Genomic DNA, 26276 nt, shown 5'->3' with positions numbered 1-26276 from the left:
CCTTTTTCAAGATTGCAACAATGAAAATGCTGTTTTTGCTTGAGCATTAAAACCTAGCAAGGGAGGCCAGCCCCCACCCCCTTGCAAAAAAAGCATTCGATTTAAGAGGCTTGTTTTTTTTTTCCTTTCAAAAAATAAATGAATAAAAATCTAAAAACAAAACCTCAGCCTTGGAAAAGTGCATTTGGTCAATTTGGACCGTAATGAAATATAGAAAAGACTCAATAAAAGGGCCTTTATTACTTTAAATGTTTTAAATGTGGACTTTTTAAGCCCATCAGGTTAATGTTTTTGTATCATTTTTTGATTCGATTGGGAGCGCTTTTCCAGGTATCTTTGGCACTCGAGTGCTAATTGGATTTCCGCAGATAAATGGTGCTAGCAGCTTGCAGCCCTTACCTCACCGCGTTTCTTACTTCAGCATTTTTTTTATTTTATTTGTTTTTACTGTAAATGTTAATAAATCTTTGCATGGCTTAAAAAGAGTTGGACAAGGCCAGGCAGAGAGAGAGAGAAAGAGAACCAGGCAGTAGGTTGTTGGGGTGGGGGTGGGGGGAAGATATTTTCGTTCAGGAAAGTAAGGACAGGAGGTAACCAACCCCACCACCAAATGTGAGATTTCGTTTTGGGAGATTGGAAGAGTGGAAGGCATCAGATCCTCCATTGTAGTTATATTAATAATAATATATATATATTTGCAAAAATGGGTACTCAGCCAAGCAGCGATCCATAATCCTTAAGATAAAAAGCGTTGATTTCTCCAGCAAGCCCTCCAGACAGGGCTTGGAGGCATTCAAATTGGGTTACCATTGATGGGGTGGCATAGATTAGAATACTACTGCGGCGTGGGGGCCGTTTTAGAAGAAATACAAAAAGGAAAAGAAGGGAGAGAAGGAAAATAAGAAAACCTTTTAGCGATGGTGCTCCTGGACCCAATAGAGAACTACTGTCCAAATGAAAGGATGGTGCCCTGTTTGGGGCGAAGGGTTGACTTTGGGAATAAGGGGGGGGGGATGACGACACACACCTCTGAAGCGGTTTACAGAAAAGGATAAACCAATGGAATTATCAATGGGAAAAAAGTTAAAAGCAACAACTTGAAAACTTCAAAAAATAATTAAAATCAAGGGTAAGCTAAAAACCAGTCCGAAACACATGTCGGCATTATACAAGTCTGGATAGGGTTGCCTAAAAACAACAACACGTTTTTAGCAGGCACTGAAAAGAGTACACTTGGTGTCAATAGGCAGGGAGTTCCAAAGTCTAGGGTTCTGCCACACTAAAACATTGCTTTCTTACGAGTGCTGAACAAGTATTACGTGGCACCTGTAACTGTGCCAGTTCCAAACTCTAGAGTGGCCGAGTCGGCAAATAGGGGTAAGGTGGTCCTTTGTACTGTGGGCGGGGTTTATTATGGACTGTGGGCAGTGCCTTCCTTTCTGGGTGGGGCGTTTTATGAAATATGGGTGTGGCACATCACCTGCTTGTGGTATGGGTGGGGCTTGTGATGAGATGTGGGTGGGGCTACAGTGAGCTCCACCCACACCTTGCTGCTCCTACACACATACTTTTGCTGTCCTTTCTGCCCACACAATTTCTCCTTCCAAATTCTGATATTTGCCTTCATGCAGACCTTGGACCTGCACCCAACTCTGAGTAGGCCCACTGAAACGAATGAACTGAAGTTAGTCATGTCCATTCATTTCAGTGGGTGTCCTCTGAGTAGTACTAGCATTGGATACAGCTTGTGTACCTGGATGGAAAACTTTAATAAAAGCATAAGGACTAGGATCTTGTCTTGATAAATTTGGAAGGAAGTTGCCTGCCAGCCCCAAACAGGACGACTGTTCTTGTCTTTGCTAACAGAATAATCTGCATTGTTCTTTTGGTTTTGTTTGTTTGTTTGTTTGTTTGTTTGTTTTACATCCAAACACTGCTGTATGAGCTGAATCATTGTACCCAGGTAGCAATCCTCTGTAAATATATGACGCGTGTCTTTAATCTGCTGGTGCCTCACAGTGCTTCTTGCGTAGGTAAAGGACCTGCTGGCCTCCCTCCCTCCCTGAAGAAGATAATTGGTTATTAATTTTTTAGTAGGTAAAAAGTGTAATTGTAATAATGCTTGACATGTGCTGACTGCTTCAAGGTTTGGGGAAAATGAAAAACACACACAAACACACACACACACACACACACACACACACACAAAATAGTGCTTTGCATGCAAGACCTACTCTCTCCTGTTTTGCAAGGGCCTCAATCCCTTTTGTTGAAACCGGTTTCCCAAATTTGTGATGCTAGAGGCATTGAAAGCTTTATATTTGGAGTTTGTGTGTAAGAGTAAGACCCACCAGTCCACAAAGCAACCTTCGACCTGTTTTTCTATGTGGGTCACCTGCTGATCTGAAAGCGCCTTCTGTCTGGAAGAAAACAAATTCAGAGCCTGGTGTCATGCAGTGGTGCAGCAGGTAGATTTCTCCAAGGACGGATCGCCCTGCTGTGGATGACCCAGCCTTGCCTGATACTGAGATGCAGAATTATCTGGCCCCAGAAGCAACTGATTGAAAGAAGACAATAGCAGAGCAGGGACTCTTGCAGATGCACAACAGGCAGTCTCCCCCAAGCACGGATAATGCTGCAGCATCTCTGCTTAGGCCGGAGAGGGTGACCCTTGTCTGTGCAGAAGGCAAGCAGAAATACGCCAAGTCTGTCCACAGATAATGGGGTAATGGACCATGTGACCTTTCTCCCTGATGTGCTAGCTTTCTAGGTGAAAAGTATCTCAGTGGTAGAGCGTCTACTCTGCACATGGATGGTCACAGGTTCAGTCCCTGGCATCCTTAAGTAGGACTGGGAATACCTCTTGTCTGAATCTCAGGAGTGCTGCTGCCAGTCTGTGTAGACAGCACTGGCCTAGACAGACTAATGGTATAAGACAGCTTCCTATGTTTTTCATATGTTTCTTCTTGCAAAGAGTGGTTTGTTATTAGCACACTTTTTTCAGTGCTTTGCTCCATCCACCCGAATTCTCTGATCTTGTTCGCATTCCCAAATCCTCATTTTCTCGTGTATGCGTAGACTGCGGGGGCTAGCCTGCCCTCCACCCAACCCCAAATGAATCACCCAACACCCTCCTGAATTTGCAAGGATCTTGGGTGTGCAGCGATCTTTACATGCAGCACGCTAATGTCCCTCCCTTGTGTGACGTGATGCATCATTTTGGGAATGAACGGTTTCGGACCGAGATCTCTGCATGGGGAGCAAGGGTCAACAGGGCTTTGAGCCTGCGTCTGTGCTGCTTCAGAACACCCGAATTTGACTGTGGACAGTGTGTGATCTTTGCATGGGTGCTGAGGAGAGGGAACTTGCGCTCCCCGCCTCCCTGAGAATCTGGTTTGCTGCGATTTGATAGAGCCCTTTCTCTCCCTCCCTGGTCAGGTTATCATGACAGGTCTTTGGTTTTTTAAAAAATAGTTGAACGTAATGGCCATAAAAGATGCCGGATGGCCCTCGCGGGAGGCTGAAGGAGTCCATTCATTCATGGAATATTTACAGCGCGGCCGACAGCCCTACAAGCCCGTTACTCATCCTACCTTGCCTCGTTTTGGAGCCGGCCTGGGCAGGCAGAGAGAAAGCGGCTTGCGTGGGCACAGGCTGGGCTCTGTTGCCCTTAACGTGCCACGTTAGAGCGAGGGCTGGGTGCTCTCCAGGTATAGCTGGACTCTTGCGTCCTTCTAGTTAAACTGTGGAACTCACTCCTGCAAGAGGCAGCAGTGGCTACCAACTTGAGCAGCTTTGAAAGAGGATTGGACAAATTTGTGGAGGAGAAGGCAGTCATCAACAGCTGTTAGCCGCAAAAGTTACGGTATGCTTTGCCTCCCTGGTTAGAGGCAGCAATGCTTCAGTATGCTACTTGCCAGAAACCATGAGAGGAGAGAGTGCTCTTCTGTCTGGGTCCTGTTTGCAGGTATAGTCTGCATAGCATTTTTTGAGGGGGTGGGGAGAGTCCATCTTTGCTGCTTTTAATGGGTTCAGAGCAGCTTAAGTAATCCCACCATCCGCAGCAACTTCATTCCCTGCCTTCCCCCAAAAGAACCTTTTTGTTCTTTAACGAAAGATTTTGATAATCAATCTCTTATGTTCCACCCTGGGCCTATAAAATCTGAAGATGGGTGGAAGATATTTCACTTTTGAAATGTGGCTACTCTGCAAAGTTTTTTTCTTGCTGTTGTTCAAGGAGGGACTCTCCCCCCCCCCCCGGCTGCCCTCCACATATTTAAATATATATCAAAGTGTTTTAAGAGAGACTTGGGTCAATAATGCCCTGCTTTAGAATTCCCTAAATACATATTTACACAATAGACCTTAAAATATATTAGTCTATATCATGTCATCTTCTCTCGGGGATGTTTTATGCCCTGAAGCGCAGCAGGATAACAGTTAAAGAAAAAAACAAACAAGTATAAAACATGCAAACTGGAGCTATGAAACACTCTGTGTTTGTTTTAAATAAAGACCTGTGAAGTATAGGGAGGGAGGGAGCTGTGATAAGAGTCCAACTGCTTCCAACACGTTTACTCAGAAGGGACCCCTATTGCTTTCAGTGGGGGCTTCTAGTTAAATGCATAGAGGATTGCAGCCTAAAGATGCCCCATTTTGCTCAGTGGGACTTCCTTCTGAGTAAACATGTGTATCGTTGTACAAGGAAGGGGCTATGGAGTACGTAAATTACTTCTAATGGGAGCCAAACCAGTTCACTTTTACCAGAGCTGCTCTGAGGGAAGCAGACAAGAGCTGTGACTCACACAGAGGGGCAGCGGGCAGCCTCCTATGAGAGACTGGTCATTCTGCTGTGTGTTGCTGTATTAGAGTGAGGGAATGGTGCTCCACCATGCGCGAAACCCTACAGAGATAGGCCTGCTCTTTTGTGCATGCAATGAACTGAGGTGGTAAGAGTCCTGAAGTTTGCAGACAGGACTGTACCACTTCCCGCTGCAAGTGGAGGATTGCTTCTGCTTCTCTTTTTTCTTATTTAATGCTCAGTTAATTCATGTTTCAAATGTTTTTTATCATATGTTTTATGCTTTCATTAGGACACATGGCAAAAGCGAGGTGTAGAGTTTTTTTTAAAAAACAAATAAATCTGTTTAGAAACATCTGACATACAGGAATGCTAGCAGCAGATCAGGAGAAAACCCTTCATGGAAAACCCACTTTCCAATATACCCGATTACATAATGCAGGGAGCATTTTGGAGGCAGCATTCAAAATAATAATGATTTCAGCACATACTAGTACCGGTAGCAGAAAATTCCCCACTATCTCAGGGGTGTGGAATCTTTTTGAGCTGTGGGCCTCAGATCTTTTCTTCCTCCCACCCTGCGGGCCAACTTCAACAGGGGGCAGGACCACATCCCCCTCAATCATTTGCTGTCATACCGACATCAGGTGACTGGCAGGACCACCCACCTGTCAAAGTTGACTCACAGGAATGGGGAGGCAGGGGTAACAGAACAGGATTTAACTCATCAACTAATGGACCGTGGATATACGTGTTAAATCCTGCTTTCTGCAGGGAGGAAACTGGCGTGTGTAGTCAAACTGAGCAGAATTGAACCCTGACCATTAGCTGATGGCACTTGGCCATTGGGTAATGTCAGCTGACTGACAGCTCGGCATGCTTTCTTTCTTTCTTATTTTTTTTTAAGGTCGAAGGTTTATGACCTATCGCTTCGTTCTGTGCAGGGTTTATGGTGGTTCTGTGTCATGGAGTTCCTTTGCTCCTGCGTTCCTTCTTAACATTCAGCCTGGTGAAGAGCCCTGCTGAACTCAGAAGTGTGCTCTTGCCTATTTTTGAGAAGTTTTATACTGTTGCTGCCGCTTGGATTTTATTTCCCCCTCCCCAAACGGGTCACCATTGTAGCTTATATCTTTTACTGCTTTGGAGAAGCGGGTGGGAAAATTGTATTATTATTATTATTATTATTATTATTATTATTATTATTATTATTATTATTATTATTCACTCACTGCTAGGCAGTAGGCTGCAGAAGCTTACTTGGTCCCAGAATAAAACCCAGATTTTGCAGGGTGAGAGCGACAGCTTACCTTTCACTCCTCTTCTTAATCTTAATTGAGTGTAGCCGTGAGAGGGGAGGGCATTGCCACCACAGCACCCCACCCCCTCACCTTGTGGCACAATCCCAGGTAACCTTCAACAGCTCAGTCCTACCTCTGTCTAACTCAAAAGTCAGCCCCACTGAATTCTAAAGGGGGCTTGCTCCCAGGTAAAATGTCTGTTGCAGGATCACAGCCTTTAATTGGTGCCTGTCTGTGATCATTAGAGATAAACTGTATTTAAAGAAGATCTGGTGATTTTTGTAGTACTTTATATTAATAAAATAATAAAAACTGCATACGAAAAGGAGAATAACCCCCCCCCGAAATACACCCTCTCCCTTCTCTCCCTTGTCCCTGTCATATGCTAGGTTTTAATGAGCAATTTTAAAAAATTGAAAATAAAAGAGGAAAATGAATAGGTGTTGAACCAGCCTGTGATATGTAAATGCCAACTAGTAATTACCTAAAACCACAATTTTATTTCTGTTTCATCTTGCAAAACATTTCATTTCCACCAAGTGAAAACACTTAATTTGGGCTGCGTTTTTTCCACCTCTCTCTCTCTCTCTCTCTCTCTCTCTCGCTCTCTCGCTCTCTCTTTCCAACGGCAGGTGACAAGAGGGCACACTTCCCCACGGCGGTGGCTAGGGGGAGCACCAGCTCTTCGCTTGAGCGATGCTCCCCTGAATCTCATTCCTTCCCAAGGTTATTCCTCCCCGGGATGGAGATTATGAACTGGGGATCCAGCTGTCTTGCCTATCCCTCGGAAGACTAGAGTCTTCTTTTATTCTTCCCCTCTCATCTAGTACATTTCCGTAACCTGTCACATTTAAAGGTTGGTCCAGGGTCCAGGATCTAGCCCACCAAAGAATGTATACTGTATATGATAGTCTTTAAGATAAAACAGGATTCCCTTTTCTGCCTGCGTTGTGTTGTATGCAGTGCTAGTCCAGTGAAGGGAATGGACACGACTGTCTTAGATCCATTGATTTTAGCTGGTCTGCTCTGAGTAACAACTTAGTTTTGTGTGTCAAATATTTATCTATAAATAGCGTTCTTTTCAAACAGGTCTCTTTGGCTGATGAATATTCTACAGCCTTGTAAACATGGTTTTTTTTGGGGGGGGGTATTGTTTCGTTGCTTTTGTTTTGAATATTTATTTGTGCTTTTATCTTGTATTTTTATCTTGTGAACTGCCCTGAGATCTTTTGATGAAGGGCATAATAATAATAATAATAATAATAATAATAATAATAGTAGCTCTTCTAGGCTGGCACCCACAACACTTTTATTGTGAATGAGTACTAGCGCACGCGCGCGCACGCGCGCGTGCGCGCACACACACACACACAAAATGCACAAATCTATATGCAAAAATAATCCATATGCTGCAACAGTAAACCCACGTATTGTTCTTACATCCTCATTGCAAATGTTCTAAAATATTAGAAATCTTTCTGAAAATACTAATTAAACGCATAAAGCTGCATTCAGCTAATGTTTGCTCAGAGTAGACCCACTGAAATTAATAGGTCCAAGCCATAGCCATCAGTCTCAGTGAGTCCGTTCTCAGTAAAAGTTAGTCAATTACAACCTTTAGGGCTGTATCCAGTGCCTTACTCTGCATAGTCCTATTGCAAATAGTGGGCATTAATTTCTATGGGTCTGTTCTGGGTAGGACTAGCATTGGATACGACCCTGTAATTATACAGTGCATTAATATGAATACATGACTTTATAACACCATATCCCACTAAGCCTCTGCTATTCAGTTTCACAACGTTCCCAATAACTCCTTAGTCTGGATGATACCCTCAATCGTTTTAATCCAAAATGTGTTAAAAGACCACTTTTCTATAAAAAAAGGTTTTGTCTCCTACCCTGCCTTCTCTAATTCTGTGAAGTTTTCCCATAAACATCAGGACCGTTTTGGGTTCAACCTGGCTTTCCATTTAGCATATTGAATTCTTTAAAGTGTTTTAAAACATTTTCAGGAACCCTGATGCGATCACTAAGTCCTGCAAACTCATTTACTTTGAAGCTGGGATCATCTGAAAGGCTTCCTTCTGCTTAGCCTGGGGCAAAACAACTCTCTCCCTATTTGAGACACTCTTTGTACAATAATAGACAACCAAGGCTGCAGTCCTAATGCACGATTCCCATTGAAATCAGTGAGCTTACTTCTGTGTAAGGATGCAAACTGCTGTGTTCCGAAACACTCCACCCACATTGAAAGACCAATAACAGGTTTTACTAAGGACCATCTCTGCTGATAATTACGTTTGGTTTATGTGTAGCAGAAGGCCAGTGTAGTGTGATTCGAATCCCCACTCAGCCATGAAGCTGACTGAATGACCTCGGGTCAGTCATTGCTTTTCCAGCCTAGCCTACCTCACGGGGTTGTTGTGAGGATAAAATGGGGAGGTGGGGAATTATGTACACCATCTTGAGTTCCAAGGAGGACAGGTAAAATACAAATATAAATAAATATAATAGGAGGAGGATGGGAATAACAGTGGCCATCCAGATGTCATTGGATTTCAACTCCCTACTTCACAGGGTTGTTGTGAGGATAATATGAAGACGGGGAGAGCCATGCACACCATCTTGAGCTGTGGGATAAAAATGTAATTATTATAATAATAATGATCTTTTTTGCCATGATTGTTGTTGTTGTTGTTAATTTTGACAATTTATATAACCACTTAATTACTGCCGCCTCTCAACGGCGTACAAAAAAAATGAGTTTTAGATCTATGAAATCAGGGATCCATTAAAAAGCCTTCTGGAACAAATAAGTCTTCATCAGGTACAGGAAGTTCAACAGGGAGATGGGGCCTGTCTGACCTCAGCTGGAAGTGAGTGCCATTAAATTGGGTCCCCAGTACTGAACACAAGGTTACTGGTGGATATGAGCCCTGCTTCCGAGCCGTGGGGGAACTATTAGCAGCGACTCCCCACAAAGAGCTCAATGATAGGGCAAGTAACCAACCGGTCATCGAAGTATCCTGGACTCGGAGTTGTTAGGATCTTGTAAGTTAATACAAGAAACTGTTAGGAACGAGAGCCTCTGTGTTCAGATATCACAGGTTGAGGGGAAACAGGAGGTTGCCCAGTTGGGCTGTCCTCTGTTGGAACCAGGAAGCTGGGATAGATGGATTCCCTAGCAGGGAGAAAAACAACTTGCTGACTGCTATCCACCAGAGTCATTTGCTAAAACTGATAGGGCAGGGGGCTTGAGGAGAAGATCCGTAGAAATGGCTACCGTTTCAGGCAACACCTAATTAATCAATGATACTCATGGCTGCAGGATGCATAAATAGCTTTTTAAAGCGTTAGAAGATGATAATGTGAAGGGCCGTGGCTATTAGTGGGGCTATTTAACAAACCAATTGGAGATTATTTACTTGATTAGTCATCTGCCTTCCGACTGATTAATTGAGTGATTAATCCATTAAGTTTAAATAAATGTACATTTTGCCTGGACCCTCCGTATTTTTGAAATATGGAAGGAAGTGCAAGCTAACTCCCGCAACCCCAAGGTTGGTAAACAAAATATACCACAGTTAGAAGCACAGAACATCTCTTAATGTTTTCTGTCTTCTTCCTTGTCACAGCCAGAAGAGAACAGTTTTTAAAAATATATATGCACTCTTAATGTTCAGCCCCCCAATTTAAAACTGGCCCCATTTATTTAATTTGCTGTTTTTTAAAAAATCTCATTCTTCCAAGAAGGTCAGGGAATGCACAGTCCCCTTCTATCGCTCCCCTTTTATCCTCACAACAACCCTGTGAGGTAGGTTAGCCTGAGAGTGAGAGAGTGAACAGCCCAGGGTCACCCAGTGAGCTTCAAGGCTATTCCCAGAGGGGTTTAGCAGTCAGTCCCTCTTCCTAGGGAACTCTGGGAATTGTAACTCCGTGAGGGGAATATGGGGTTTTCTAATTAAACATTTAATATGGTAAAAACAAGCAGATTTATCCTCAAATTCCACCTGTGATATTGAGCTCAGTTGGTACAGCATGAGACCCTGAATCTCAGGGTTGTGAGTTCGAGCCCAACACTGGGTGAAAGATTCCTGCACAGTCTCTTCCAGCTCTACAGTTCTATGAATATTATTTCAATTTCAATAGTGGGTGGGTTATTATTTTTGCTTGTTATTATGGCATCTGTTTTTGTGCTTTTATGTTGTAAGCCGCCCTGTGATCTTCAGACGAAGGACGGTATAGAAATTTAATAAACCCGAGCAACAAAAAACAACTCTCTATACCCTTGGCAGACTGCAGCTATGGCTGTTTAAAGTGGTATGAAACTGCTTTAAATGTATAGTGAAGATGGGAACCTTTGATTTATATTAGGAGTAGCCATTGTGATGCCCTCTCAACACTCAGGGATGATGGGAGTTGTAGTCTTAACAACATCTGGAGAGGCAGTACACCAGCCTCCTCTGATGTAAGGCTTAATAGCCATGCAGCAGATGAGGTAGTGGTCTTTCTTCCTGGACTGTACGATTTAGATTCCAGGTGGGACATCACAGGATTGAATATGACAGCGTATGGGGGGAAAGGCCTTTGCATGTAGAGAGGCATTATGTTGAAGAGAAGGATTCTACCCTGGCTCCCTTCTTGACTTTCATGCATAGGATTTTTTCTTTGATTGTGGGGGAGCCTTTAATCACATATGTTTCCCCTCCCCTCCTGCCCCTGGCAGAACTGGCACAGCCTATCTTTTTATTTCTGTATTAAATTTATACCCTGCTTTTCCTCCCAGAGGAGCCCAGGGCTTCAAATACTCCTGTGCTTAAAACAAAAGCAAACAAAAAAGAAAAACCCAAAACTATAATAACAAGTATTTAAAACACCTAAAAACTGTTAAAAGCATCTAAATGCAATAAAACCTCTGATCGATATTTTTTTTTAAACCCCCCAGATGTAATCAAATCATGTTTCTGTAAGGCCTGCCCAAACAGATTTTTTTCCTTCAGAAGGTGTAAAGAAGAAGAAGAAGAAGAAGAAGAAGAAGAAGTGTACAGTGATGGTGTCAGTGTGATTTCAATAGGCAAGGAGTTCCAAGGTGTGGGTTCTGCCACACTAAAGGAATGACTTGTTGCAACCATGCAACAGGCAGTTGTGTGGCAATTGCAGAATTGCTAGTTCTGCAGATCTGAATGATTGAGCCATCATGCTTTGCCACTTCCAAAAGTAGAACACCTGGCACTATCTGGCACGCTGACATCTTAGTTGGCAACTTGGGCAGGGATTTAAGCAAGCCTGGGCTAATACCAGGCAACAAGAGCAACACAGCATCTGCATGGAATGATAGTAGCAACCGTGCTTTATGGAAAGTTAGCTTCAGTTAGGAAGAGTTACAGGTAGGTAGCCGTGTTGGTCTGCCATAGTCAAAACAAAACAAATAAATAAATAAATTCCTTCCAGTAGCCCCTTAGAGACCAACTAAGTTTGTTCTTGGTATGAGCTTTCGTGTGCATGCACACTTCTTCAGATAGGAAGAGATTGCTATACACCAATCTCCTTGGTTTCAAATAACAAATAAAAAATAGTTACCACCGGGGGCACTGAAATGGGGAATTGTGTGGCTGAGGGATTAAGGAACTGCTGTAGCAGCGTAGGTTTGAGTCCCAGGAGGTGCCTTTCCTGGGAAGAAGGACAGAGCCATAGATCTGCTTTGCATGCTGAAGATCCCAGCTTCAGCATCTTCAGATAGGGCTGGGACAGACTCCTGCATAAAGTCATCAAGAGCTGCTGCCAGTTAGTGTAGACAGTACTGAGCTAGGTGGGCCATGGTCCGGCTCAGTATAAGGCAGCTTACCATGTTCCCAAGTTTTATGGGAAGGGTGCTGCTCAGTGGTAGAGCATCTGTTTTGCTTCTCAGTTCAACCGCTGGCAGTTAGTGTAGACAATATTGAGATGAATGTACCATAGCTGTCAACTTTTCCCTTTTCTTGCAAGGAATCCTATTCGGAATAAGGGAATTTTCCTTAAAAAACGGGAAAAGTTGACAGCTATGGAATGTACCAGCAATCTTGACTTAAGGAAGAAGGAAGAATCATATGAGGCAAGCTTGTGGGGTTATCAGGAAGGGTTTTTTTGTGTGTGCATAAAATGCACACCCAGCCCAAGATCCTCACTCTTTGAAAGCTTGATCTGGAATCTCCAGGAATGGTGCCTCCTTAGCGAGATATATAGCTTCATAATTAGCCTCTTGCATTTTTTCACGAGTGCTGGCATCAGCGTTCTGCGATGTGTTTCCCTGATTAACAGCTGCTTTGCAACTACTTCCGTGTGCCACTGATGACCGTATTTGTCAAGCTGGTCCTGACAAGAGTACGGATGTTCCTTTTCCCTTCCACCCCCACTGTCTTTTACTTAAAACACAGCACTTTCTTTCTCCCCTGCTCTAAAGGGGTGGGTGGGGTGGGGGACCGTCCTCTTCCTTCGTCCTAATGCTAGTCTTAAGAAGCAAAGAGTTTGATTTTGGGTCAGATGCCTGTTTTACACAGAAATGGGTGAGTCTGTCTGTTTCCAACCAGCTCCGCTTTCGCAGATGGTCGCCCACCATTCCTCCTCATTTCTTCTGCGTTTAAGAAGGGGAAATCCAAACAAGAAAAAAAATGCATCTAAATACGTTTTTAAAATGTGCATTTTCTCGAAATGCATACGGGTATGTTCAAACAACCAAGAGCTTTCTTGCAAGGTTTGGAGGACCATTGGTCCATGTAGATCAGTATTGTCTAACCCTGGCTGGCAGTGGTTCTTATTGGTTACAGACCTTCTTCAGGCAAAGCAGATGCCCTACTGCTTTCCTTAAAACAGAGGAAGCTGCCTTTTACCAAATCAGACCGTGGTCCACCTAGCTCAATACTGGCTACACTGACTGGCAGGTTTTAAGCAGGCATCCCCTCCAGCCCTGCCTGGTGATCCCATTGGGGATTGAACCCTTCTTACCTCCACAACAACCCTGTGAGGTAGGTTGAGGCTGAAAGGCTGGCGATACGCCACCCTAGTGAGCATCATGCAAAAGAAACAGGTTTCATAGGAAACGAGAAGTTGCTGGCCAGCCATCTAGCTCAGTATTTTTGTACCCCACATAGAGCACATTACAGCAGTCTGGCCGTGAGGTTTCAGTGGAGGAATTACAGTGGCCAGACTTGGTGACAACAAGTTTCATCTTCAGTTAAACATCGCTGTATTTTTAATAAAATGCGCCTAGTGCTACAGCAACAAAACTGCTAGCACATTTGCAAAGCTAAGCAGGGTCTGGTATTGTTTCAAATTGGATGGGGAGAACTGCGTGTTGAGATTCCTGCATTGCAGCGGGTTGGACTAGATGACCCTCGGGGTCCCTTCCAACTCTACAGTTCTGAGAATCTAGGTTTTTGTACAAATACCGTAAAGAACCGAGTATGTCCAGTGCCAGTGTTGCCCACATGTCCCTTATGGGGTAAACTTAGGTGCCAGTGGAATGGAGTGGAGGAAGGACTTGCTTTGGACTGGAAAGGTATGCCTTCAGAGCTCTGCTGGACAGGGTTTCATCAGGCTGCAGAACAGAGAGAGAGAAGGGAAGTAGGGCCACTCCATTGGCGCTGCTGAGAGAGACGAACCACCTTTGACTCCACCCCAGCTGTCACTGCACACACACAGCCCAAAGTCCCCAGTTTTCCAGATGCCTAGAAACTTGATGATTGTGCAGAGGAATTGAAGATATTACGTAACACTAGCTGAAGCTGTTGGAAGCAACTTTGTAGATATCTTTCGCAAAGATGTGTGTGTGTGAGAGAGGGAAGGGAGGGAGGGAGGGAGAGAATCTTTCTTTCTTAGCTATAATTTTGTAATGTCATTTTCAATCAATAGACCTTTAGCAAATAGATGAGACAGATGATGGAGGAGGCCCTTTAAATAATTTAGCTCTCGTTAATGGAGCGATTTCATTTTTTGATAGAATGGCCTTATTGAAAAGTAGATTTTTGCCCACTGCGTCTTCCTCCGTCGCAGTGTATCTACCACTTTAAAAAATACTAATACGAAAAACCTCTCTGTGTGTGTGTGAGTAGCCAAAGACACACTGGGAAGAGTACCATTCCTGTTGATTTCCTCTGGCAGAGGTGGTTTGGTTAGTTTATTGGAACAGAGGTTACACTTCTGCAAAGTTTTTTTGCTTGGAAAAACTAGCAGTTCGTCAGAACTCTCTGTACAGCCTTGGAAGAATTTCTGTGTGTGAATTGGGATTTGCAGTGCTGTTGTGCATGCCCAGCCTGCAGGCTTCGCACAGTAGGCCACAATGAGAAGAGGATGCTAGGCTGAATGGGGGCTGTGGTTGCCCTGATCCAGCAGATTGACGTTACATTTTCATACTACCGTATGCTGAGTAAAACCAAGGTGTGACTTAGTGTGTTGTTTGAACCTGGACTCATGGTAAAGCTCTCTTCTCACTAATCATGAGCTCCAACCAAGGACAAGCCTTTTACCAACTCAAGAGTGTTGGTCCACTGATCTCAGACTTACCTGGCAGCAGCACTCTGGAATTTCAGGCAGGGGGCATTCCCAGCCCTGCCTGGAGACGCTGGAGATTGAAGCAGGGAACTTTTCTGTGCAAGACCAACGCTCTTCCCTTGCAGAGTGGATCAAACCGGACGCCCGTCTAGGCCAGCACATTCTCATTTCAGCCACTTAACCTGTGACTGTAACTTGGTAGCTGAGTACGTACCTGCTCTGCACCTAGAAGGTCTGATCCAGCTGGGCTCTTATATGCAACCTGTAAGATCTTAACTCCCTACAGCAAGGGCCTGTTTTTATTTTTGTATGGTGCCTAATAGCCCGGCACAAACCTATCTAGAAGTCAGTCACACTAACCTGTTCTGCTCTTGTCCTGCTTTTCTGGCTTCTCCCAACTGGGTTGACCACCACAAGAACCAGATGATGGGCTTGATGGGGCTTTGACCTGATCCTGCAGGACACTTCTTAAGTTCTGACATTAGGTCCTTAAGAACATTTTGGCAGGCACCACTGCACATTCCCCGGCAGCGGAGAGAGTGAACTCTTGTCGAAAGCATTCCGAAATGGGAACAGGTGATTAATATAAAGGCAAAGTAGCTTTTGATAAGTTGGCACGTCTCTGCGTCTGCTTACTCGGACATCTTTCATGTTCAGCACATTTCCCCCCTACCTCCGCCAACCCCCAGGTTATTAATTTGTGCCGTTTATCCTTCCTGCATCTGGCGCAGCGATACCCGCGCCGTTTAAATGTGCAATTTCCCTATCGCCGGCATTTCCAGCGAGGCAGATCAAGAGGGGCGTAAACAAGATCAAAGTGGCACTTTATGCGCTGTGGGGGAAAGGTGGGTGGGCTCTGTATTATTTTATGATTTGGAACGACGGAGTGCTAAACTTTAAAAAGTGAGGTTTCCTTCTCTTCCCACCCCCTCCCCTCTCCCTCAAACTATGCCGGGAGGTGGTCAAATTTCCCGTTAAAAAAATAATGAGGGGGAAAATGTGAATTTCATCTCCCTCCCAAATTCATTTATCATGCTTTTTAAAAAGGTGTTTCGCTGCCTTTACCTGATGTCTAAATTGGATTGGCTCATTTATGCTGTTCTTTACTGTATCCCCCCTTGCTTTTCTTAAATGAATTAGTAATGACAGCACACTCCATCATACCCTCTCTACAGCCACTTTAAGGGGGAAGCCGGGTGATCTAAACCTTTTAACCTATTAAAGATGATTTTCCCCAATTGAATCAGACCCACCGCAGGTGTAATAACTAATCATTTAAACTACACCTGCTATTATGTTTTTTTAAGCCATTATGCATGTTGGATAGATGATAATTCATGTTTATTGCATTGTCCGATGGATCCGTTTTGCCTACACTACTCTGATTAATGTATTTAAAGAAATAAGAGATGCAGTTTAAAAGGGGTGGTGGTGGGGAAGAGTGTATATATATATATATATGCACACGCACACACATCCAACATTGATGGAATGCACCAAAGATTATTTCGAAAGAGCCATTAGAACCCATCAGAAACTCTGCTCTCTGACCTGAGATGTATATTTGAAAACCAGGTGAAAGGCAGGCGCTCGATCGAGTCTCTCCCCTTATAAACCCACCTGATCAGTGCTCTCCGCAGGAGGGGCTTCCCTGCATATACAGTCTCATCAGGAGGTCCTTTCTGTACAATGTTGGAAGCAGGCATTTAGCATGGCAGCACCGACCCTGTGCAACATCCTCCCATTACTGGTGCCTGTTTTCAATGAACCCTCCCAAGCAACCAGTTAAACCAGAGCTATTCAACCTTTTTGAGTCCACGACTCCCTTGACCAACTACATTGTTTCTGAGGCACCCCTGTGGGGCTCAGGAGCCCAGCAATGTCACCCCTTGCCTGCAGAGCTGGCACCCTCTCACCCTTTTTTGAACACCCTCCCCTGTGGAGTGTTCCCTCGGCCTCCTCTCCTATCCCCTCTCCTTGGGAGTCCTCCGGGCAGCTGCTGCCGCCGCCCCTGGTCTCTGAGCTGCACCCCCCTGCAAACAGAGGTGCCTCCTCACACTGCCCCACAGGGGCCTGGCACTTGCCTGTCCATTCCCTACAGCATGGGCCTGCGGACTGGGTGGCCAGCTTCCCTCACCCACTTGCTTTCTTATTCTGAGGCCACCTCAGCTCCAGGCAGCCAGCACCCCCTCGCTAGCCCCAGAGGCCCCATTCACCTGGGGAGCTTGTAGTCAGGGCTGCTGCAACAAATAGCTGTGCAAGCCTTTGGGAGGCAGAGGCACAAGGGCATCGGAGGAGAGAGGGAAGGAAAGAGGGACAGAGGCCAGTGTTGCCTGCGGCACCCCTGACCACCATTCAAGGCACCCCAGGGTGCCACAGCACACTTGTTGAAAACTACTGAGTTAAACATACATGCCTGGGTCATGTACCACTTTAAACCAGGGGGAGGCACTTTAAACCAGGGGCAAGCTTCTGGGGGCCGGATGCAAGTGGTTGGCAGGCCCAGAGGGCGGGACATGTGTAAATTTTAGTTCTGTACAATGGTTTAACTTCTCCACACAACCTTCTCTGTCCTCTATCCAGGCAAGCAAGAAGCATTGGCACAGTTCAGGAACACATACCAGCAAAAAAACACAAGTGGGGGTGGGGAGCTTGGAGCAGGGCCAGTGAGAGGTGTGGCCTGGGAAGGGGCGTGGTCTGAAAACAATCCCAAGGGCCAAACAGTGAAGCCTAGAGGGGCCCCTGAGCCTAAGGTTTCCCCATCACTTCATTAAGCTATTGTTAAAGGTCCTGCTTGCGGACGTTCTGTAATGGGCATCTGGTTTGCCGCTATGAGAACAGGAAGCTGGACCAGATAAGAATAGAGAAGGGGAAGAGCTGGAGTGAGAGAGTGTTTAGTTTGAGAGATAGGGCTAGATTTGAGATGGGAGATAGGGGATAGGATAGTTTGACGGAGAATTGGTTCTGATTTGAGTTGAGCATCCGGAAGGAGTCTCAAAGCAGCTACATTCTCCTTTCCCTTCCTCCCCCACAACAAACACTCTGTGAGGTGAGTGGGGCTGAGAGACTTCAAAGAAGTGTGACTAGCCCAAGGTCACCCAGCAGCTGCATGTGGAGGAGCGGAGACGCGAACCCAGTTCCCCAGATTACGAGTCTACCGCTCTTAACCACTACACCACACTGGAAGACCAGGTTGAATGTCTGGGGAAGGTATACAGACAGGAGTTACCATAACTGGAGGGCTGAATCTGAGCCAGGGGAGGTAGAAGCTGTTGGAATACAGAATACCTGGGTCTCATTCCAGTCAGAAGGGGAGAGTGCTTCCAGGAAAAGAAGGCTCCCAAGCCAGTAACATGGGCTGTGGTGACCCCCTGTGAGCAGCGTGCCCCAACATGCTGCTCATTCGCATGAAACCATGGTTTGCTTTAAAGCCATGGTTTTGTGTGATGTGCAAACAGGGCAGTGTTAGAATGCAAGTAAAGCAATATCATGGCTTCACTGAGTATTTTTAAAGATACAAATTATACAAAATGGAATATTGTATAACAGTTGTGCCCAACCAACAGCTTCTGGAAAGGAACCAAATGAGTGTGTGTCCTCCTCAAAGTAGGCCCGCTGCAGTCAATGGACCTAAGTTAGTCATGTCCATTTATTTCTATAAATCTGCTCTGAGTAGGACTCAAGAGTACAACCATAGGGATTCTAAGTTATCTGTAATATTTCACCCCGCTTCAAAGGCAATTTCTCTGTTCAACTTGCATTCTACTTGCTTTTGATGCCTTGCTCAGAATCTGAATTCTGATAGTCCCTAACTTTTAAAAAGCGTTTTCTCCTTTTCTCTTCCCTCCTGCCACAGATTGCAACAGCGGTGAAGTTTCTCCAGAACCCTCGAGTCCGCCAAAGTCCACTTGCAACCAGAAGATCTTTTCTCAAGAAAAAAGGTATGGTGGATCATGACATTCCCTTCTTTTCTCCTCACCTCCCTGCTCTTAACTCCGGAAGTGTTTCTGCACATACCAACCCACAAGTCTTTATCAAAATAAATATTTTATTATTTTTCAATAAGGAGAAAGGGAAAATAAGTACAACCGTACGACAGAAAGGACAAAGTGATACCGTCTGTGGAGTACATTCTCTCTTAGGAATACAGACTGTTCAAAGCAGCACAAAAGGAAAATCTGCATTGTTCATTTTGTCTTATCCTGGGAACTCTGGGTTGAATCCAGTGCTAATTCAGGTAGACCCACTATAATCAAGGGACCTAAGTTTGTAAACCGCTTTGAGGTTTTGTTACAATCAAGTGGGAGACAGGTCTTGTGATAAATAAATAAGCTAGCTATGGGCATTCATTTCAGTGGGTCTACTCTGAGTAGGGCCAGCATTGACTACAAAGCTCTGGTGTGTTTCTGCATTACACCAAATTGCTCCATAATAAAGTAACATGTGAAACATGGGGCTGGGTGAGTTGTGCATTGTAGACACTTACTGACGAAGCTTATGAACAAGAAACCCAAGAGGCGGTCACATTTGGCGCAGCCTCCTAACCCCCCTGTTGTGCTGTGTCAAGCACGGTGTCTCCCATTAGGAATGGACGATTCTGGCCCTTTCTCATTTTTCCTGTCTTAAGTTCATTTCATTTCTGCATCAGTAAGTGAAGGTGTTTTGTTTGCTTAAAGTCCTCATGAAAATTCACCAGCATTTCAGTGCAGATTTCTCCTAATGGACACTTTACTCATATGCAGTTTTTGCCTGATGACCCACATCTTTGCAAGCAATTACCCCTAATGTGAATATGATTTTTTTAAAATATGAATTTTAATTTACTATTATTTTTTCTAAATAAGCTGTTTTTACTAATATATGCACACTACCACCTAACTGCTGCATTTTGTACAAATAATGAGATTTTTGTACATCCACTCAGATGGCAGGGTGCAAGTAATAAAATTATTATTACAGGCAGCCCCCCCATTTACATGGGGGTTATGTTCCAAGGCACCGTGTGCTTCAGTGGAATTGCATATAACTGAAACCTATTGAAAATGTCTGCAAACACCCAGTTACATCCCTACTCCATTGACAAATTCATGGAGGAGGAGGAGGAGGTCGTCAGTGGCTACTAGCCACAATAGCTTTACTTTGTGTCCACGGCCGGAGCCAGCAATGCTTCTAAATACCAGTTGCTGGAAACCACAGGAGTGGGAGAGTGCCCTTATGCTCGAATCCTGCTTGCATAGACTTCTGGTGGTCCACTGTGAGAACAGGATGCTGGAACAGATGGAACACTGGCCTGATCCAACAGAGCTCTTCTTGTGCTTTTCTCAGGGCGAGTTAGAGCAATTAAAACACATTCTTAATTTTTTTTAAAAAAAATATTTATTAAGTATTTTAACTTATATTTAACTTTAAATCCTTATATTTCCTCCATACCTTGAACAGAGATCTCCTAATTATGTGCATTTTAAAACCGTTATGTGTCTTAATCTTGTCATACCACAGATATGCATGCCAGCCAAAAACATTGTCATGTCCTTCCAAATCTAATACATCAGTATTTTCTAACATAAACCAATCTTTCAACCAACAAAAGGCAGCTGCTTCATAATAAATCCTTAAATCTGGCAGGGAGAATCCACCTCTTTCCTTAGAATCAGTTAAAATCTTATATTTTATTTAAAACACATTCTTAAAAGCAGTTCAAAACAACTTACAATCACAGAAACAAGGTGGTGTGTAGATTCGTATTTAAATCCTAGCTGAATCCCCTCTATCCCCTTCCCCTATCCCCCGTACCTGATACAACAGCTACCCTTTTGGTGAAAGACCGTCACCATTCTTGCACCATCTACCCATAAGTCTTGAGGACAAGCCTCATGTTTTCCAACTGGGGAGGGAAACGAAGCTGCCAGCAAAATGGAGCAATGTGGCAGCAGAGCGGGGCTGGTGTTGCAAACTTCTGAACCTGTAGCCTCTCGGAAGGAAGGAGGATTTTAGCGTTCACAGGCTCTTTGGTCTGTCCTGGCTTCTGCCAGTGGTATTTGATGCTGGTTGACCAGCTGCGGGTGAAACGGTCAACTGCTTCAGAGAATGGCCGGGCTGAGCAGAGAAGGTTATGGTCCGCAGACAGTGAAAGCGAGGTCGAGTTAAGGTTAAATTTGGGGTCACCTAGCCTTTCAAGGCCTTGAAAGGGCAAGCAATTGACTGCCAAGCCCTTTCAGGAGGAAAAGGAGAGCCCACATCTTGATAAATTCAGCATTGTTTTCGGCAGACGGAAGTTTCTTGTTCTGTGGGCCTGCAACATTTCTACTGCCTTTATCTTAAAGGAAAAGACAGCGTTTTTTTTTTTTTAAAGCTTCTGGGTTAGTGATGATCTAAAGCTGTCAGCTGAAGAGCAGAGAGTTTTGTTCTGGTTTTGTCAGGTTGCTGAACTAGGGCCTTGATTTCTTCCTTTTTGTACTGAGCCCACAGTTTTTAAATCCTTAAAAAGGAAAGCAAGTTTCTAGCCCGTATGGTCATAAAAGAAGACTACCTGGCAGGTTTTGTGAAACAAAGCAGAATGGAAGGAAAAGAACATCAGCTGTTCTCTGTTCTTAGCACATCCCGTTAGCTTTAGGGCTTTAGCTCTGGTACCTTACAGACCCATCTATCCCCATTTCATATTTCTTTCCCTGCAAAAATCCCAGATTCTCCCTCCCATACCTACCAACCCTCTCCTGAAACATCATCCTATAGGGAGTTAGGCGTGCTTCGGAAATCGTTCTCTGTTGAGGTGATGAACCTCTGCCAGGGCTTGTACTACCTCATACAGCAGGTGGGGGGGCACACAATTGTGTGCTTCTGTAAACAAACAAACAAAAAAGTACAGTCCCCTGGAACTGGATGCAGAAGGTTAGGTTAGGTTTACTGGAGTTATGTTTGCCTTCCAACAGTGAAAAGTCTCGAAGCAATTTACAACCAGAATAAAATACAGCGATATAAAAATATATAGTACATACAATTGCAATCTTTTGGCTTGATCCAGCAGGGCTCTTCTTCTGTTCATATCTAGTAATAACAAAGATCTAGTGCAGGCACCCCCCCCCCAAAACTCAGCCCTCCAGCTGTTTTGGGACTACAATTCCCATCAACCCTGACCACTGGTCCTGTTAGCTAGGGATGATGGGAGTTGTAGTCCCAAAACAGCTCGAGGGCCTAGTTTGGGGATGCCTGATCTAGTGGGTTAGGGAAAACCTGGGCAAGAAGGTAGGTCTTTTTAAGAAGTCTGAAGCAACTGATGGTGGATGCTTCGTTATACGGGAGAAGAAAGGGCATCAGTGGCAGGAAGAGAGCCAGTGTGGTGTAGTGGTTAGAGTGTCAGACTATGACTTGGGAGACCAGGGTTCAAATCCCTGTCCAGCCATGTGTGTTACTTTGGCCACAGTAACAGTCTCTCAGCCTAACCCACCTCATAGGGTTGCTGAGAGGATAAAAAGAGGAGGAGAGGAACCATGTCTGCCACCTTTCTGCTCCTTGGAGGAAAGGTAGGATCTAAATGCAAAATAATTAAAATGCCCACTTTTGGGGACACCACCCTGTGCTGTTCTGTCGGGTGCAGTGCCACGAGGAAAATTTCCCCAGGTGATTAAAACAATCCAGAGTCATGGAAGCCCATTCCTATTTATGTCTATGAAATGTTTATTCACCTCTTTTCTTACTTTCTTTCCTTTTGTCTCAGCGGGTTATAAGTGTTCTTAGCCTTTCTTGGGATATTCCTGCACATACAAACATGCAGTGAACTTGTACAAATTGCCCACGTGTTCGCTATTTCCTTTGTTTGCATTTCAAAAACCGGGGTATTTTTCTTTTTGGATGCACTGAATTACGGTGCCTCAGGTCAGGGCAGTAACGCCGAGGAGGAATGTCAACTGTTGGGGCGCTCCCCTCTCAGCTGTTCCCAGCTGTCAGAAGTCTTCCCTTCCGGGTCTGATCTCTTGCAGTACAGGTTCTTTCTCTTTCTCTCTCTCTCTCTCTCTCTCTCTCTGTGTCCCGTCCCCCCGTCCCCCCGCTTGAAATATGCGGACCTACGGGGAGTAATTAATCATAAAAGCTTTGGGATTTCAGCTCTATCATCGAAGCAATGAAGCACGGGAAAGCTGAGCCTAAAAGCTGTGCTGATTACCCACGGTAACCTGATATGAAATCTATAGTTGCAAAGCGATACTTAGCACCTCCCGCCCTCCCTGCCTCTCCCCACCTCAAACACAACCGTACCCCGGGATATCTTGTGATATTATAAACCGCCAGTACATATTGCTGAAGTGACCAGTTTCTTCCTTGTGTTTCTCATGACCCAGCCCAACCCCATCTCCCCCCCCCTTCCGCCCTGCTTGTTCCCCTCTCAACACAGACGAGAGTTAAGATTTCATTTGCAAAAGGTATTTAGAGCAATTTAGAGACAAATGTCTTGGGTGCTTTGCGCCACGTGCCTCTTCCCCCCACCCCACCCCCAACCTCCAGCTTCGCAAAGCAGAATTTTTAGTATCTGGAGTTCCATCTAATCTGTTTAATTTTAATAAATCCCTGACTGGGAGAAGCGGAGATTGGGGAATTTTTTTAAGGGGGTGGGGGCAAGCAGCTCGGCGGCGTCTGCAAGAGGAGGCCTGAAAAGAGAGACGGTGACCCGATTAAAGATTCTAATGAATTACTTGGCTAATGATTACCAAAGTGGGGGGGGGGGAAATAATGCAAAAACTCGGCAACTTTTTTTGATGTAGCTAGGTTGCATCCATCTCAGTTCCAATCAGAGTAGACCCATTGAAATGAATGAGGCTAAATTAGCAATGTCCATTTATTTATCTGGGTCTTCTCGGAGTAGGGCCAGCACTGGATACAGCCCTCTGTTTCTTCACCGTCCTTTCTGTTTAGTTGCCGTTCATTTTTCTCAAGGCACTATCATCACAATCCCTGGTAATGTCAAACATGGGTGTAAAGCAGGACCACAAAAAAGGTTGGTGTTCTTTATATCCTGGAAGGTGCTGCTTAAGTGGGCAGGGATATATGGATTTGTAGTGTCTTGCGCATGATGTGAAATCTACCATCACTGAGTGATGGCCACGTGAGATGCAGAGAAAGGGCCTTTTCGGTGGTGTCTCCTCACTTGTGGAACAATCTCCCTTGCTGGCATGAACAATGGCTGCTTTTTGGCACAAGGCTCCTGTGCAGGCTAACTGGAGCCCGGAACTGGAGCCATTCCTAGGATAAGGAGGATGGTAGACTGCTCTGTCCAGACACCTTATGGAAATGGCCTATGATTTGTTCCACTGGCAAAGAGACCAAGGAGCTAAGGTCCTGGTTCTGAGCCCTCTAGTGCCTTATGCATCAAATTCACACTTTCCACCCACCCACCCCAGCTGCCTCTACCCGATTTTGGCATTTGCATGCATTGACAGGTCTTGGGACAACAAGACATAGGAAGTCAGGCCATTGGTCTATCTAGCTGAACCTTATCTGCAGCAATGTGAATCAACAGTGTGATGCAGCAGCCAACAAAGCTTATGCCATCTAGGCTGCATCAACAGAAATCTAGTGTGCAGATCAAGGGGCGTAATAGTACCACTCTGTTCTGCCTTGGTCAGACCACACCTGGAATACTGTGTCCAATTCTGGACACCACAATTTAAGAAGGATGTTGACTAGCTGGAACGTGTGCAGAGAAGAGCGACCAAGAAACCAAGCCTTATGAGGAACAGTTGAAGGATCTGGGTCTGCTTAGCCTGGGAAAGAGGAGACTTGAGAGGAGATATGATAGCCATATTCAAATATATCAAGGGCTGTTACATGCAAGATGGAGCAAGCTTGTTTTCTCCTGCTCTGGAGGATAGGACTCGAACCAATGGCCTCAAGTGACAAGAAGGGAGATTCCGACTAAACATCAGGAAAAACTTTCTGACAATAAGAGCTGTTAGACAGTGGAATGGACTCCCTCGGAAGGTTGCGGATTCTCCTTCCTTGGAGGTTTTTAAGCAGAGGTTGGTTGGGCATCTGTAATGGATGCTTTAGCTGAGATTCCTGCATTGCAGGGGGTTGGACTAGATGACCCATGGGGTCCCTTCCAACTCTACAATTCTATGATTCTATGACAGGCAGTGGCAGGGTTTCAGACAGGGCATCTTCCCCAGCCCCACCTGGAGATGCTGGAGATTGAACCTGGGACCCTCAGCATGCAAATCAGATGCTCTACCATAGAGCTTATGACCTCCATTTCAGCGGGTTTGACTAGATGACCCTTTGGACCCCTTCCAACTCTGCCGTTCTCTGACTCTTCCTGCTGCTTCAAGCAGTAAATGGGAACTCACTGACAGCAGCTGGTGCATATTCCACATTTAAAATGAGTGCAGTGGAACACACACACACACACACACACACACACACCTATCCACCCAACGGTGCTTTGCCTCAAATGTAATTTCTGAAAGGCTGAATTCAGACAGCATCTGATCTAGAACCTCGACAGCGTTGGCTGGGCCGAAAGAGCTGTTGGCCATGTCTGCGTAATAGGCTGAGCAAACTGCTCCCAACGGGGTGACAAGCTCTTATTTGGAGAGATGAGTAGGAGGTCACAGGAAACTTTGCCCTTGTAGACAGTCGCCTTCATTAATCTGCCTTGGTGCCTAAGCTTCATAGGAGGGAGCAGAGCTCTCGGAAGAAAGGGAGGTGGGGAGGCCGGAAGCCTTCCCCTTGACTCGGTTGCCCCAGTGGGTCTCTTGCAGCTATTGTCAGGCCATTAAGTCGTTGAAGGTGGCGACAGGCCGAGGAAGGGCTAAAGCAGCAGCCTGTCTGCCACACGCCAGGGGAGAGAGGGAATACAGCTGGCCAGGCTCCTTAATTAATTCGCACCCCACTCAACACGGATTTGCATCCCAAGGAAACCTTTACCCTGCTCGGAGCAGCCTGCTATTGAAACGAGCACCTATTTTATTTTTCCTTCCCTGTACTCGAATCAGCTTTGTTTTTCCTTCGCGTGACTTGAAGGTCCAGCAAAACACAGAAGGCTGGGCGGTTTTAAAAGAGGATTGGGCAAATTCATGGAAGGAGGAAAGGCTATCTGACAGCTCCTAGCCCTGATGGCTATGCTCTGCCTCTATGCTTACAGGGTAGTAATGCTTCTGGAATTCTAGTTCCTGGACGCTGTAGGAGGGGACAGCGCTCTTGCACTTGGGTCCTGCTTGTAGTTTTCCCATAGCAACATCTATAAAAACACGAAGCTGGACTCGGTGGGCCATCTGTCTTGATCCAGCAGGGCTTTTGCTGTATCACGTTCCTACAGACGGCTCCTGTTCAATGGGACAGCACTCAAATTATTGAGGAGCAGGTAAGAGTTAGTGGTCCCCCAATATGAAATCTCCAAAACCCCACCCCATTTGAACTTTAGCCAAATCATGGCCTCATTCTAAAAACAGTAAGATAAGGTGGGCCACTGGCATTGATGGAGCGGGAGGTTGTGGTTCTCCCCACAGTGGTGTTGGCACTGCATACTGGCAGGGGTGCACCTCCGTGTGCTAGCTAGACCTAATGGTCTGACTCTGCGCAAGGTAACTTCCTCTGCTCTTGTGTCTTACGGGAAGAGTTGTAGCTCAGCGGAAGACCAACGGCTCTTCATGCAGAAGGTC

The 26276-nt window shown here is 45.2% G+C and overlaps 1 protein-coding gene across 1 annotated transcript in view; it reads left to right on the top strand.

The window, feature by feature from the left end:
* PEX14 (peroxisomal biogenesis factor 14) overlaps positions 1–26276 on the top strand; it is a 113905-nt gene that overhangs the window by 36729 nt on the left and 50900 nt on the right. Inside the window, exon 3 of the mRNA XM_033156203.1 lies at positions 18485–18569. Coding sequence (XP_033012094.1) covers positions 18485–18569 — 85 coding nt within the window. The remainder of the gene's footprint in view (positions 1–18484; positions 18570–26276) is intronic.

The sequence above is a fragment of the Lacerta agilis genome, chromosome 8 (assembly GCF_009819535.1).
Source record: "Lacerta agilis isolate rLacAgi1 chromosome 8, rLacAgi1.pri, whole genome shotgun sequence".
Taxonomy (NCBI): domain Eukaryota; kingdom Metazoa; phylum Chordata; class Lepidosauria; order Squamata; family Lacertidae; genus Lacerta; species Lacerta agilis.
Note: the sequence above shows the minus strand (reverse complement) of the source record. Positions and strands in the feature narration are given on the sequence as shown.